Genomic DNA, 15963 nt, shown 5'->3' with positions numbered 1-15963 from the left:
ATTTGTGAACTTTCAAACACACTTACTTATATACCCTCCCTGTCCAGTTGCTCAAGAGGAGCTTTATCACAGTTTGGGGCCAGACTGAGGAGGAGGTTATGATTGTTAGTCATGAGAATACCACACTCTTAAAATGAATGTGTCCAGATAGGGACCACACAAGTTTGTGTTGTTTCCTTTTTTAATTTGTTACACAAAATGTGTACACAACTTGCATTGTTTTTTTTTAACACATCTCTGTGTTAGGGACAAACACATTCGTTTTAAGAGTGCAGTATGAATTCTGATGTGGACATCTCTGGAAATCTTGTGATTTTTTTTCTATTTGTTTCAAGCTGTGTGTGTGTGTGTGTGTGTGTGTGTGTGTGTGTGTGTGTGTGTGTGTGTGTGTGTGTGTGTGTGTGTGTGTGTGTGTGTGTGTGTGTGTTTTGGGCTTTTGGGCATTGAGTAATAGCTAGGTCAAGATGGCAGTGTATGGGTTGAATGTTAATGTATCTTATGGCATGAAAGAACAAGGCTACTTTTCTCACACAGTCTACTACACACACACACACGCACGCACGCACGCGCACACACACACACACACACACACACACAGTCACACTCCCACTCCCAGTCACACACCCACCATAAACAGTGCCTTGTTTTGTAACAAAGCGGCGGGCCCTTGGGGATGGCACAGTGCCTCTACTACGGCCTCATTGTTCAGTGGCAGCATGATGGTCATAAACATCTTGTGCGCATCAATTGCTAATGGAACATCTGCCCGTCGCTCTCCCTGACCCTCAGTGCCCCACACCCATGTTAATAGATTTGCAGGATGTCTCTCTGAGAGCACTTTATGTAGATAAGACAATGAATTTAAAAGCCTTTTAAATGAGAATTAATAGACACAATGTTTTTGGGAGTGAGGGGTTGAAAAGTGCTTTGTTTTAACGAGAGCTGGCTTCTGTTTGGTGCATTTCTGTGTGTGTGTGTGTTGGAGGGTGGGGTGGGTGAGTGTGTCAGAGAATTCCCAGAGCTTGTGCCCGCTGTGAGAAAATCTTCACTATTTACAGCAAAATTTGGCCCCAGCTCAATCGCTGCCCTTTGGGGGAAGCAGGGGGGTGCAGTTGGCAGCCTGCAGTAGTGGCACAGCTCCTCCAAAACAAACCGACAAAAGGAGTAAGGGGGGGGGGGGGGCGGAGTCGTTTTCCCTCCCGAGGAATGAGGTCAAGTTGGTAGATGTGTGGGGGTCACAAATTACCCCCCCCCCCCCCCCCCCCCCCCTACACACACACACACACACACACCCCTCCCCTCTCAAATTTCATCCCAAGCCATTCCTAGTTTCTGCTCATCCACCGTAGTTTTCCCAAGGGAGAAACTTCTAGAAGGCTTTTCGCTAGATGTTTTGCCATTGGGCAGTGGTTGGGTGCTCCTCCAAACCCCAACCACAGAGCGAGAGACCGACGGAGACAGAGAGTCCAGAGAGTCAGCGAGCGAGTGTAAGCCAGGCTCCCTCGGCTCCACTAACCAAAGGCCTAGAAGTTTCTAGAAGGCCACAGCTGCCTGAGCCCTCACTTAGTGGTTTCTCATTCCTCTGAGAGGGAGGTTACTCTTCCTCTGGGTTGATAGCAGCATTCGCCACACAGACGCTTCATGGAGGGAGGATCGAGCGGAAGCGAAACTGTCTTCCCCTTTTAACACTCAACACATGAATGGAGGTCTCATGTTGCCCTCTCAATGATGGGTTATTGATAGTGTGTGTGTGTGTGTGTGTGTGTGTGGTCTCCAGGGTAACTGTGGGGAGAAGCTGCGGATCCGGCGCGTCCTGATGAACTCCCCTGAGATAATCACCATCGGCTTGGTGTGGGACTCGGACCACTCTGACCTGGCGGAAGACGTCATCCACAGCCTCGGCACCATCCTACGACTGGGGGATGTGAGTAGTCCTCACCACCACCACCTCACAACACACACGCGCACACACACAGTGATATTTTCCTAGGTAAATACATGCAACATGCAAATCCTCTGACATATATAAATACACAATCACATGCTTACTGTCATCACACAGAGTAAATAGAGTAGAGCAAACAGAGGGAGAGAGAGAGAGGGATGGATGGAGGGAGGGAGGGAGAGAGAGGATGTGGCGGCCCAGTGATGTGCACGGTGACATTGCTCATAGGTATGCGTGGGGCCTGATGCAGTAAGAGATTGGAATTGGAGAGCACAGTGGGGCTCTGACTCAGCCCTTACCAAACCCAAGCAGGCGGCTGGCCCCCGCGTCTGTAGATGGAATGCATCACACACACACACACACACACACACACCCCACTGAGTCTCATTACACACCAGAAATAAGAACACCAATCCACAGACCCACTCAACCTTCCAGAAAAGTAATCATGAGTACACGAGGTGACGGCAGCACTCTCCCACCCCCACCCCCACTCTCACCTTCCCCCACATCCCATCCCATCCCAACACAGCACACAGCAGCAGCTCCATACACCCATGGGATCCCCGCAGCCTCCTGTCATGGAATCTATTTGGGTGCCCTGATGTAGTCTGTACTTCATCTCTTCTCTTCTCTCATTCTCTCTCTCTCTCTCTCTCTCTCACTCTCTCACTCTGTCCCTGTCCGCCCCCCATTCCCTTAGTCCCCTCTCTCCCCTGATAGCATAAGCTAATAGTTAGAGTGCACACTCATGGCCCGCTCCACTGATTATTTATGCCACCTCACAGCACTGGATTCCAACGCACCACGTGTGTCAGGCCATGACGTAGGTCTCGCTCTCTCTCACCCATACCTCCTCTCCTTTACATCCCCCTCTCTTCCTCCCCTCCTTCTATCTCTCTCTCACTCCTGTCACATACTGAGAATTAGAGATAAACATGTATTGTTGTTGTTTTTCATTTTCTGCTCATTGTGTAAGGTATGTTTATCAAATCAGATCCATCTTTATTTATATAGTGTTTATTTTTACTGTTGGAATACATTGTGCTTACTCGTGACTAACACAAAAACACAAAGACATATCAGAGAAAAGCAAGACCAGATTAGAGATGCCAAGGAAGAGATTTTTTTTCTATCTTCCTTTTTCGGTTTCATTTTTTACTTAGAATGATAATAGTAAGTTATATTTTATGCATTGGAAATATGGTACTTAGTCATAAGCCAGTAAAAGCAGCCAGTACAAATTGAAATGCTTAATGGTACTGTCATTTTCTACCAATGTGAAATGGTGGTGTTGGTCAGATGGTTTTTAAAGTGCAGCATGGAGCATGATATTAATGTGTGTAGACTTTGGTTTTGGGGAATTTTTATGTTTTATTGCATTGTGTGAAAGTGAGGCAGTGGTTTATAAAAGAGCCTTAAACCCTTTCTTTCTTTCTTTCTTTCTTTCTTTCTTTCTTTCTTTCTTTCTCTCTCTCTCTCTCTCTCACACCTCACCTCGCCCCCCCTCCCCAGCTCTTCTACCGGGTGACGGAGGAGAAGGCCAAGCAGGCGGAGCTCTACCTGGTGGGCATGGTGTGTTACTACGGCAAACACTACTCCACCTTCTTCTTCCAGACCAAGATCCGCAAGTGGATGTATTTCGACGACGCCCACGTCAAGGAGGTATGGCAGCGACTTTCCTGTTTCCTGTTTTCACCCGCGGAGTGCATCCTGCAACGCCTGGCCCGTTACTTAGGCCTTAACGGAGAGGAGAGCGTGTTGGGGTGCATTCATGATTTAGCACACCGTTACGGAAATGGATTGGCTCCATTTAAAACCTTTTAAGCCTAATTCCTCGCTGTTATATCATAGTCAAACTCTGATGGACGTCCATACACACACACACTCACACACGTACACACACACACACACACACAACGTACACACACACACGTACACATATGCACACACAGGCTGGCAGTGTGAAGATCTTGAGTGTTTCTCTCTTGCTCTGTCAGCAGGGCACCAGTTCGAAGTCATTAGAGGGAAATACTGAAATAGTTGGTATGATTTAATGGCACCCTGCAGGCTCTCCATCTTGCTGTGTGTGTATGTGTGTGCACATATAGCATGCATAGAGTGTGTGAGAGCAGAAGTGAGGACTCATTTGTGTGTGTGTGTGGTCCTGTCGTTCTTCATCTGTGCATGTTTGTGTTCGTGCCGGCGTGCTGGTTTGCATAATTCAGCAGCTTGTTGACTCATTTGTCAGAGGGGGCCATGCTAATTGCATTAAGTTTATTAAGTTCATGAGGGAATCTTTACTCTGGCCATAATGGCATCCTTGTAAACTGCACCATTATCACCATCACCCCCCTCATCATTATTTTATGTTGCATCATTGCTGTTGTCATGGTGATGCCACAGCAGCTGCAGCCATCACCACATGTGACCTCATTTAGAACCAAGAGGAGGAAGCTCACACTCGACATGCTCAGTCACCAATGCCCATCTGAAGTGCTTTCCACTCGTGATGTTTGTTTTTTGTTATTGTTGGAACTTGGAATCATGAAACAATTAAGATAAACTAAAATAATGAGTAACGTTTTCATGAGTATAAGGGGGATTAATTTATACCACCATGGATGATTGCCACATCCATGCTTTTAGATGAATCAGAAACTTGGTTTTAAGTGACTTTGAGCTTCTGTGTAGATCTATTCTGGCATGCGTGCGTGCGTTTGCGCGTGCGTTTGCGCGTGCATGTGTTTGTGCGTGTTCGTGTGTGTGTGCCCGTGGTCCCATGCTTGTGCGTGTGTGTTCAGGCTCCAGTCTGGTCTGGGCCGTTGTGCAGGTCTGCTGTGCTGCTACAGCTGTATTTGGGTCAGTGCTGCTCTCCTCTGCTGAGGGCACAAGGAGGAGTTCAGCCAGCTACTCACTCGCTCACTCTTGAGTTCACCCTCTCCCTCGCTCTCTTTTACACCCTCCATTTGTCCACACCTCTCCCTTTGTTCTCCCCCTCTCTCCCTCTGTGTATCCTTCTCTTTCCCCTCTGTCTGACACACACACACACACACACACACACACACACACACACACATTTTATGTTCTGTTCTCTTTTCTAGGCCTCTCCGACCCTGCCTTGCTTCCCCTTCTCTCTCTCTTTGTGTCTCTCTCTCTCTCTCTCTCTCTCTCTCTCTCTCTCTCTCTCTCTCTCCCTCTCCCTCTCTTTCCTTCTCCCCTGCTCCCTGTGCTCTGCTGCTAACTGGCAAGGCTTTGTGTGCCGGTGCTATATGCTGGGTGCTGGATCCAGGACAGTTGCACACAAAGCAGCTTTTTTTTGGGAGTGTGCTCGGCCCAGCGGCCCGCAGTAAGCCCAGCACGTGAGCGGCCGAGAGGGCTGGACAAAAGTGGACAGAAAACAAGGATATCCCTCCATTGTCTACGCCTCAGCTGGGCCAGGAGGAATCAGCCAATCATAGGCCATAGCCAGGGGAAAAGACACACCGCACACACACCCGTATGAGCACACACACACACACACACTCGTATGCACACACACACACACACACACACACATACACACAGATACACATTCACACACACGTGAGCAAACGTTCACACCCACACATAGGGACTTTATGAGAATAAGCGCATGACAATCACATACACACACAGACATCGACGCTTACGCACACACATTCGCACAGGCTCACACCTTTTAACACGCTTACAGACTTGGACACGCACACGCACACTCAGACCGACAGACTTAAACACACTCTGTGTATGCTGGAGTGCTGTTATAGGGCCGTCCGGACATCCTGCCACAGCCCAGCCATGGAGGCAGCGCAGTGAAGCGAATCCCTCTTTTTGGAAATCCTGGGAGTATCTAGGGGCTAAGCTAAGCTCAAGTTCTGGAGCGGAAACTGAGGGTCACCGTAATCTGTGGAGCGCTCTAATGTCCGACCTCCAGTATCCATTGGAAGGAATCTATCGGCGATTCTAAGTGCGTAAGCGTAGCCGCGCTTCTGAGGGAGCTGTCGTCGTGTTTTTTTTTTTCTCTCTCTTTCTCTCTCTCTCTCTCTCTCTCTCTCTCTCTCTCTCTCTCTCTCTCTCTCTCTCTCTCTCTCTCTCTCTCTCTCTCTGCTCTTCCAGTCGGGCTGCTGTACTGCTGGGAAGCGTACGTCACCGCCAGCATTTGGGGACTGAGTCACAGGAAGCCAAGTGACATTGCTCACAGCGCTATCGCACTGATTTTTGTGTTTTTTTTTTTTCTCTCTCACTCTCTCCTTTCCTCTCTCTCTCTCTCTCTCTCTCTCTCTCTCCTCTCTCTCTCCTCTCTCTCTCTCTCTCTCTCTCTCTCTCTCTCCCAGATCGGGCCCAAATGGAAGGACGTGGTGTCTCGCTGCATAAAGGGACACTACCAGCCGCTGCTGCTGCTCTATGCTGACCCCCGGGGGACGCCGGTGTCAGCGCAGGACCAGCCCTCCCGACTGGATCTGCACTACCTCAACAAGTCCTACTACGACAGCGAGGACTCAGGTACCACCTCCATCCACTCGCACACACTCACTAACACACACACACACACACACAGATCTGCATTATTTTAAGAAGCACTCTGCTATACTGCTGCAGTGAGGCTTTAATATCTCACATCACTTGTTAGCGCTAGTTTGAGTGACTGTTTGGGCAGAGGGCTTTGGTTAGCAACCTAGCTCCCATTATGATAATGCAGCACTGTGTGGTTCTATAGTAAGAGCCTTTTGATGATGAGCAAGCAAGACGCAAGCTTAGTGAGGCACTTAAAGGATGGTGTGGAAAAAACTGAAAAGCCAATACGAGGATTTATTTGTCCTATGAATGTCTCTGAAGCGCACGTCGTCTGTCTCCGCAGGCCGCGAGCCGTCCATCTCCAGCGACACGCGCACCGACTCCTCCACGGACAGCTACAGCTACATGCACTCGCACTCGCACCATGAGTCCATGGCCAGCCACTTCTCCTCCGACTCCCAGGGCACCGTCATCTGTAACCAGGACAACGACGCAGCCTCACACAGCAGCCTGGAGACCACAGGTACGCCGAGCAGTGGCCCACACACACACCCACACACCCACACACCTCGGTAGACTACCACATAGCAGCCTGGAGACCACACGTACGCCGAGCAGTGGCCCACACCCACACACCTCGGTAGACTACCACACACACACACACACGGAGTCAACCTCCACAGACACACACACATACACACACACGCACATATACATACTGTATATTCACACAGTACATGCTCGAGAACCTGAAAGCCAGCAACTTCATCTTATGCAGCCTCTTAAACAATCCTGGAAATAACTCTGATAAACAAGCCTGCACAGCCTGTCACCCGCCTCCGCGCTCTCGCCTACATCCACCTACAGACTGTCACCATACAAACTCACAAATGGAAAAGTTTGCTGAAACATTAATTGTGCTCCTGCAGGCTTTCAGGTTTGCTGTTCAGCAGTTGGCTGCTGGTTTAACAGTGGCATGGCATTCTCTCAAGACAGATGTGTGACTACTGGCCTAGCGCACAATGCCTTTCTAACTGTGTGAAGAGCTGCTTATCCCCCCCTATTGACTGATACGCCAAACAGCCTGATGGGGACACCAACAGCCTCCCTGCATGACGTTTTAGAAACGCGTCTTAAAGGCACACTATGCAGGTTTTTTAGCTTAATGTGCAAGTTTTTTAGCTTAATTTACCTTCATTTAACAGCGTCAGAGTCATTGGAATGGTTATATGACTTTTTTCGGGTTGAATGGTGGCCGTCTCGCTTCCCCCTAGCGCCTGTGAGCGGAAAAACCACCCTTGCAACTGTGGGCCGGCGGGCCGACGGCCTCAGTGTCAGGAAGTATAACGAGTGTAACAAATTGCTTTACTGCATACAAATACACATACACGCCAGGCACCGGCTAGAAAAAGGTAGCGATGGAGTTTCTCAGAAATTCTTCATGACAGAGCCAGCGAAATAGAAGCAAAAACCGAGAAAACGGTAAGGAAATTGCCAATACTGCATAGTTTACCTTTAAATGGACTTGACAAACTCAGCGTAACAAATATAGTTCCTCAGCACTCACAGTAGTCTAGCAGTCTCTTTGACTTGGGGTGCTAAACACCACCCCCCCCCCCCAAAAAAAAGCCTTGGCATGCAAGTGAACAAGCGTGGCCAGCCAACAGGCGTGGAACTGATGAGTTCCTGCAGCGCTGGCTTTCTTGGCAGCTCCACACTCTCCGAGGCTGTCTGTGGCGGCGCTTATCACAGGCCCTTACGCAGACAGCGCAGACGAAGAGAGTCCTTAGTCCTGAGCGCAGGGCTGGAGGCGCGGCACGGCTCCGGTCTCCGCGGCTCACTCACTTTGCTCGACAATTGGGGGGAAATTGAAGCTCAAGAAAGCGAAATGCTGGTGCTTCCCTCTGTTATTTTATGTCAGCCCTCACCACTCAACCACATCAGTCACATCAAAGCAGAACAAACGTAGACAGCTTGTGTGTATATATACTGTAAATAGTCCATGCACTAATGGTCTATGTAAATAGTCCATGCACTAATGGTCTATGTAAATGTAGGTGTGAATACCTGAGTGTTAATGGCACACCTACGAGCATGCTGATTTCCCTGAAGTGATAACGTGGTCTTTGCGGTGCCCTCCAGGCCCAGTGACGGACAGCGAGCCACTGTCCCGCCACACACTCAGGAAGTCCGGCCTAGCAGACAGGAAGGGCGGGACTACAGACAGGAAGAGGAGTGCCAGCCGCCCACGCCGCTTTGAGGAGCGCAGCCGGGGGTCCCGAACAGACGAGGCGTCTTCAGCCGGCTACCACAGCGAGGGTAGGACTGACCATCCGCCAATCAAAAACCGCATAGGAGAGAGAGAGAGAGATGCACCGAGATGATTTTCAGGAAATATCCTGTTTTACCAATAGTCTCTAAGTTTATCATGTAATTTATTCTACCACATATGGTGCTGTGTAATGTAGTATACCTTAATAGCTTGCCTGATGAATGCCTATTGTTACAGTGCACTGTTTTATCTTATACTGTACTCTGTTGTACAAAGCAGCTGGTAGAAGGGAAGTGAATGTTGAGTGTCTGACAGTAGCCCTTTTTACATCCAAAAGAAAATTAGCTTGAAAACGATGCGCATCAAAAAGTTTGTGCGACACGTGATTGAAAAGGTAACTGTTGACGCTGTAACGTCAGTTTTGTCATGCTTTGTCAAGTTAATTCACTCGCCAGAGGTGGATTAATGAGAGTTTAATTGGACATTAATGGAATGAAAAAGGGTTGAAGCGATGCAAGTTACTGAGATGTCTGCTCAGATTACTTACAAAGTGAACATACCAAGACGTTCACCTGACAATAGTGTACCATTTGCTACCTTTGATACATTCGCTAGAAGTGTTCCATGCGCTACACATGTTGAGGGAAAACCATCCAGCGCGGTAGAAAAATGTGCATTAACAGGGACATTATGACATAATTTTGATTTACGCTTGAATCGGTCTATGGAATGGAAAACCATTTCGGGGCTTCTAATGTCGCTCAAAATGTCATTGAATTATGAGTTAATTCGCTTGAAAATCTCATCGAAAAAGTGCTAGTGAGAGGATGCAGAGGCACAGCAGATACTGGGGTAGCCGGACCACTCGGTGTCTCGTTAGTCTTGATGAGTTTGCATGCAGGAAGCCCCTCAGGAGGTGCCGTGTAGTCGGCATGGTATTTAAATGGAGTGTCTGAGCTCTTCCTGTTCAGAGGCAGTGTCTTTGGATTTAAAGGCGACGTATCCTGGCTTCCAATCTAGTACTTGAACTTCCTTCCCTGTGTTTTTACTCCAGCTTTCACTCCCCTTCCCCTCCTCCTGTGTGATATCTGAGTCATAGGAAGGCAAGAGACAAGTACAGCCACCACAGGGCATCTCATGCTTTATTCCCCGTGTCCTCAACATCTCCTACACATCTCTCTCTTTCCCCTCTCTTTTTATCTATCTATCTATCTATCTATCTATCTATCTATCTATCTATCTATCTATCTATCTATCTATCTATCTATCTATCTATCTATCTATATCTCTCCCTCTCTATCTATCTATCTCTATCTATCTATCTATCTATCTATCTATCTATCTATCTATCTATCTATCTATCTCTCCCTCCCTCTATCTATCCCTCTCTCCCTCTCTCTCTCTCTCTCTCTCTCTCTCTCTCTCTCTCTCTCTCTCTCTCTCTCTCTCTGTAGGTGAGACTCTTAAGGAGCAGCAGGCTCCGCGCACCGCGCCCAAGCAGTCATCGGGCAGCCGCCTGCGGGACTTCAAGGAGACCATGAGCAACATCATCCACAGCCGCCCGCTCTCCTCCTCCACCTCCTTCATCCCCTCCTCCACCGGCGGCAGCAGCGGGTAGCGGTGTGGGTGGTGGAGGCGGCTCAGAGGCGGGGGGCCCCGGCGTGCGACTGGGAGGCGGACAGCACCAGCAGCGAGTCCAAGTCCAGCTCCACGTCCGGGGGCCGCTACCGGCCGGCGTGGAGGCCTCGCCGTGAGGCCCTCAACATCGACAGCATCTTCAGCCGCGGGGGGCGGCGGCAGGCCGGTTACAGCCCTTTGAACGCCGGGCCGCTCGCCGAGGACGGAGGCTCCCCCACGGTCCAGCCGGACCCAGTGGCGGCGGCAACGACCACGCCGGCCACAGCGTCGCCGGCAACAAAAGACTTTGCCGCGGCGGCAGCCATGACGACGGATGGCCCCGCGTTCCGCTGCGGTGCCGGCTCGGCGACGCTCCCCGGCGGCCCTGCGTGCTCACGGAGGGGAACAGCAGCAGCCGAGGCTGATCCAGAGGATGGAGAGCGGCTACGAGAGCAGCGAGAGGAACAGCAACAGCCCAGTCAGCCTGGACATACCCATCGGGGACAGCCACAGCAACTCACGCACACCCAGGTAGCACGCACGTGTACACACACACACACACACACACACAGCTAAAATACACATTCAAATGCACACAAATACACAATCCTACTGTACCAGCACACACTCACTTGTGTAAAGGAACCCATGCTCCACTGCACATGTTGTACCCAACACTGTATTTGCACATAACAACACTAAATGTTTTCAACAACATGCTGGTTCGAGATGGATAACATCTCTCGCTCTGTCTGTCTGTCTGTCTGACTGACTGTCTGTCTGTCTCAGGGATGGGGGTTTGAAGAAGCCAGCCGCCCCGAACGTGGGTCCATCATGGCGGAGTGTGCCCAAGTCCAAGAGTAGCAGTGCCCTGCTGCAGGACGTCCAGGCAGCCAGTAGGGGCAGCGCTCAGAGCAGCCAGGGTAAGAGGGAGCGCACTCTGGCTATCTGCTTATGGCCGTGTAACTAAACTGGATAAGTGCAGTGTTTCCCCTAGAATTTTTTCCAGCAGCGGTGCTGTTGATCCCCCCCCGAGAAAACTTGAAAAATGACTCCTTAAATGGTGACTTCTGGTGGATTTTGTGAAGGAAATGGACAGATTGAGTTACAAATTATGACAACCATCAACACAAGCATGTACAAAGCATGGTTATTGCAGTACTACAGGATTATTCATGTTTTTCTTTCACCTTTTTCATTTACATTATTAGTATTAGTCACTGTACAACTGTACACTGTAGGCCACTGTACAAACTATTACTATTTAGAATATACAATGCTGTGCATAAGTTAAGACATTTATATATTATAACATTTATTTATTTACGATACATGGTACATTAAAAAATAATTAATGCCCTATTTTTTTTTTTAATTACGGCATTAAGACAAAAGCCAAAATATGTTTTTGTATCACAAACCAAAACTAAACAATGCGTGGAATTTATCTGGGAATAGGCTACTGAAGGTAGGGGCGAGCTATCTTGCTGGCGTGTTTAATTTGGTTCCTTGGTTAACATACTGTAGCCTACGTTTTTTTTTGCACAAAATTGCTAATAAACTTAAACAAACACAAACAAGCGTGATCTCCTGTGGAATCCCTGACTGCGCCTTCAATGTTAGCCTACTATTATTTGTTGACATGAAACCTGAACGAACAGCAGCTGTTCCTGAAGTTTACTTGCGTCTATTTTTTTATTTTTTAATTAGGCAACTCTTTTTGCAGTGGTGCTTGAATTCCAGGAGCGGCGCTGCGCCGCTGATGAATACATTGCAGGGGAAACACTGGAGTGCTCTGTCTACATCACATTAATCAGATTGATGTGTGTGTGTGTGTGGTGTGGTGTGTTTGTGTTTATCTCTGTAAAAGAGTGAGCAAATCCCATAACCTCGCTTATCTTGTTGTTACAGTGTGTGGATATAAAGTAATGATTTATGTGCTGAGCCATGCACTCCCTCGGTGTGGGTGTGTGTGTGTGGCTGTGGGTGTGTGTGGGTGTACCCACCCAAGTGTGCTGATGTACGTGTGCATCCTGCTCCCGGATGGGCTTGTAATGTCTGCCTGGTCTGATTTTGGCACAACATAAGGGAACAAATGGTCGTTTTCCAGGAAAAGAGGAAAAGCATGTGCGCATGTGTCACAAGCGTGTCTGCATGGATGTTTATGCATACACATACATTTGTGTGTGTGTGTGTGTGGAGCTTGCGTGTCTCCTGACTGCCCACATTCATCAGTACAAATATACTGTAGTGAATTTTCTATTGCTATATACAGCAATACAACATTTTATATACAATATATAATATACAGCATTTTTTTGTTTTGGTGATTTGTGTGTGTGTTTGTGTTGTGGCTTTTCCACCCATAATTTCAAGGGGTTTTCCAAGAATAGAGGAAGAGGCCTTATTGAATGTGTTTGTGTGTGTGTTTGTCTTTTGTGTCTGCTCTGTATACTCTGATCTGATCTCATTTTGCGTGTGTGTATTCGTGTGTGTGTGTGCGTGTGTGTTCAGGTCCGTCCGAGGGCCGCAGCGAGCTGGACGAGCTCCAGGAGGAGGTGGCGCGGCGGGCGCGCGAGCAGGAGCAGCAGCGTCGGCGGGAGAAGGAGCGCGAGGCAGCCATGGGCTTCAACCCACGGCCCAGCAAGTTCATGGACCTGGACCAGCTGCAGAGCCAGGGTAGGGAGACTGGACGGGTCAGGGCAGGCCACACCATCATGGCAGCACTAGCTGGGTTTTCCACGTAGCCTACTGGCTTATTTTAATTCATTAATGAAAACTTGGAAGGAAGGAAATGTGTATGTCGCGAGCATTTCCATCCTAATCAAAGAAAGAGTTCTGAACAGTTGCAGGATCAAACCTTAAGGTTGTCAGGGCAACTGAAAATGCGTAGGTAGATATGAAGCAAATGTGAATAAACTGTTTCCATCAACCTTAATTGCCTTATACCTTATTGTGAATTGAGACTATTCACATTATAACCTGCACCTTTCAAGTGTTTCCAGACCCAAGCTCTTATTTGTATGGTCAAAATGTGCTTTAAAATGGGAAACCCAGCTACTGTCTGGGGCTTAGAGCCCAGTACCAGAAGAGAGAAACCCACTGTTGCATTACACTTGGGGGGGGGGGGGGTGAGAGCTGAGTGTCTGCTCACTGCTGTGTTTACTCTGTTTCTAAGCCCTTTCTATAAGCTTTCCTGTGTGTTTGTTTTTCTGCATAGATGGGGATGGGCTAAGATTTGTGTTCTTCTATCTGTGTTTGTATGTGTGCCTGTCAGGGGTATAGGTGTAAGCGCGCATAAATGCTTATTCTGCGCTGATTTGGTGGCGGGTGGGCTGTGTGTTCTGTGTGTGTGCGTGTTCTTGCGTGCACACACACACACACACACGCTCTCAAGCAGTGTGCCTTGCTTGTGTGCCCTGCAGGGAAAGGGGACAGCTTTGAGCGGTGCGTGTCGGAAGCGGACGCCCTCTTAGATCAGTCTCTGCGCTTAGAGCAGGCCGGCGAGGTGGCCGCCGCTCTGTCTGTAGTTAACGAAGCCGTGTGTAAGTAGCCCTCAGTCAGCCTTTTCCATCAGCTTGCTGCTGCTACTACTACTACCACCATCACGTGTGTTTGTGTATGTGTCTGTGTCTGTGTGTGTGTGCGTTTGCGCGCGCCTGTATCTCACGATTGTATGTGTATCTGCATTTATTTGGGTGGTTTGTGAGTGAGTGAGAGTCTGTGTGTGTGTGTGAGTGCTTGTGAGTGGTTTTAACCTTTCTGTAGTCCATACTGACACCACCGTTGTTATTTGGTCTTTCCATAACCCCCCCCCCCCCCACACACACACACACACACACACACCGTCTTTCTCTCTCTCTCTCTCTCTCTCTCTCTCTCTCTCTCTCTCTCTCTCTCTATCTCTCTCTCTCCCTCCCTCCATCCCTCTCTTTGTGTAAGAGAAATGCTTTCTCTCCAGCCAGAATTGTAAATGGTCGGTGGCCATGGAAACCAGTCTATGGCTGTTGTACATCTCTCCCCTGCACAGGCCTGAGCAGCAGGGCTCTCTCATTACAATGAGTAATGACAGCAGGCCCAATGCAGCCTGTCCAAACAGTGACGGGCCAGAGGCGCACTGAGCGCGCTCAGTATGGAGAACGAGGTCAGCTGCTCGGCACCTCTGCAAATGAAAATGGAACAGGCAGCAAGGGTGTTTACTGGTCTCCGTGGCAACCTCCCAAGCTGGCAAGGAGGGAGGGCATGTCTCCATAGAGACCCTTGTGGTATCCCTGACAAGGCTGTGACAATAGTGTGGTGTCAGTTTGGACGCTGTGTGTTTAGTTCACAAGCTGTTTGGTGTATGTGAATGCTTGTGTGTTTGTATTTGTTTGTGTGTGTGTGTGTATGAGAGTGAATGAGGGTCTATGTGTCTCTGTGTGCGTGTGTGTGCATGGGTGCCAGTGACCATGTTTATGCAGATGCACCTGTCAGTGTGTGAGGGAGAGAGAGCTTGTGTGTGTGTGTGGTTGTGTGTTGTACGAGTGGATTTCCTCTGGTTTGACACTGCTGACACTGTTATGCGCACACACACTTCCCCCCCAGTGAATGAGCCTGGTCTCTCCTCCTCTACCTCACTCCTCCACCTCTCCCTGCAACGTCACCAGAATAGGCCAGCTTTCTTCAGCCGGATCACCTTTCAAAAGAGAATCTAAACCCCCCCCCATCCACCCTCCTAAACGTAGCATAGCAGAGACTAATGCACAGCACCAGGTAGTTCCAACGGCTATTTTCCTTTAAGTTCTATGGCTGAACGTAATCCATTTTTTTAAGTTGGTCAGTTACCCCCCTCTCCCACCACCACCACCGCCTTCTCCACTATGATTTTTGTCCATGGTTGTTTTGTTAATCTAAATCAAACATGCATTTGTGACAGAAATCTGTAGAGGCCGAGTCCCTCTCCACACCATCCCCAGTGTGTACCCCCCCACCCCCCCACCCCCCCCAACCTCTCATTCCCACTCCACCCTTTCACCCACCCGCTGCGCCATGCTTCAGTTATCGTTACCTGCTTCGTCCGGTTTTCTGTCCTGCATGCCTTTCCATAATGCTTCTCGTTCCATCCCTCCTACCCTCCTCCGCCCACCCACTCCTTTATTTTGTATATTTTTTTTTTGATTTGTGTTTATTTGTGTTTTGCTTTTTTTCTGTTTGTTTGTTTTTGTGTTGGGCGTTTTTTTTTTTTTTTTTTCTGTGTGTAGCTAAACTCAGGCTTCCCATGCATGAGGGCGGCACTAACACTCATAGCAGGACAGTGGCTGAAGCCCGCCAGCAAAAATGCATGAGGAGAGCCAGAGGCCTGCAGCAGCGCATGCAACAGCAGCAGCAGAAGCAGGAGCAGCAGAAGGAGCACAGACAGCAGCGTGAGGAAGAGGAGGAGGAAGAGGAGAAGGAGAGACCGCAGAAGCAGCCCCCCAGGTACTGCTGATGGCTGTGTGTGTGTGTGTGTGTGTGTGTGTGTGTGTGTGTGTGATGCCTTGACTAGCACAGGGCTGCACCTGCAGTCTGCCGCAGGGCAACATGAAAGGGGGTAATGACATAATGTTTATCTCTG

The 15963-nt window shown here is 49.0% G+C and overlaps 1 protein-coding gene across 1 annotated transcript in view; it reads left to right on the top strand.

The window, feature by feature from the left end:
• Positions 1–15963, top strand: part of usp54a (ubiquitin specific peptidase 54a) — a 51474-nt gene that overhangs the window by 28014 nt on the left and 7497 nt on the right. The window contains 12 exon segments of the mRNA XM_042066208.1: positions 1778–1924; positions 3461–3610; positions 6301–6469; positions 6825–7004; positions 8624–8800; positions 10208–10367; positions 10400–10769; positions 10771–10901; positions 11160–11293; positions 12885–13049; positions 13796–13915; positions 15611–15836. Coding sequence (XP_041922142.1) covers positions 1778–1924; positions 3461–3610; positions 6301–6469; positions 6825–7004; positions 8624–8800; positions 10208–10367; positions 10400–10769; positions 10771–10901; positions 11160–11293; positions 12885–13049; positions 13796–13915; positions 15611–15836 — 2129 coding nt within the window.

This window comes from Alosa sapidissima, chromosome 16 (genome assembly GCF_018492685.1).
Source record: "Alosa sapidissima isolate fAloSap1 chromosome 16, fAloSap1.pri, whole genome shotgun sequence".
Lineage (NCBI taxonomy): Eukaryota > Metazoa > Chordata > Actinopteri > Clupeiformes > Clupeidae > Alosa > Alosa sapidissima.
Note: the sequence above shows the minus strand (reverse complement) of the source record. Positions and strands in the feature narration are given on the sequence as shown.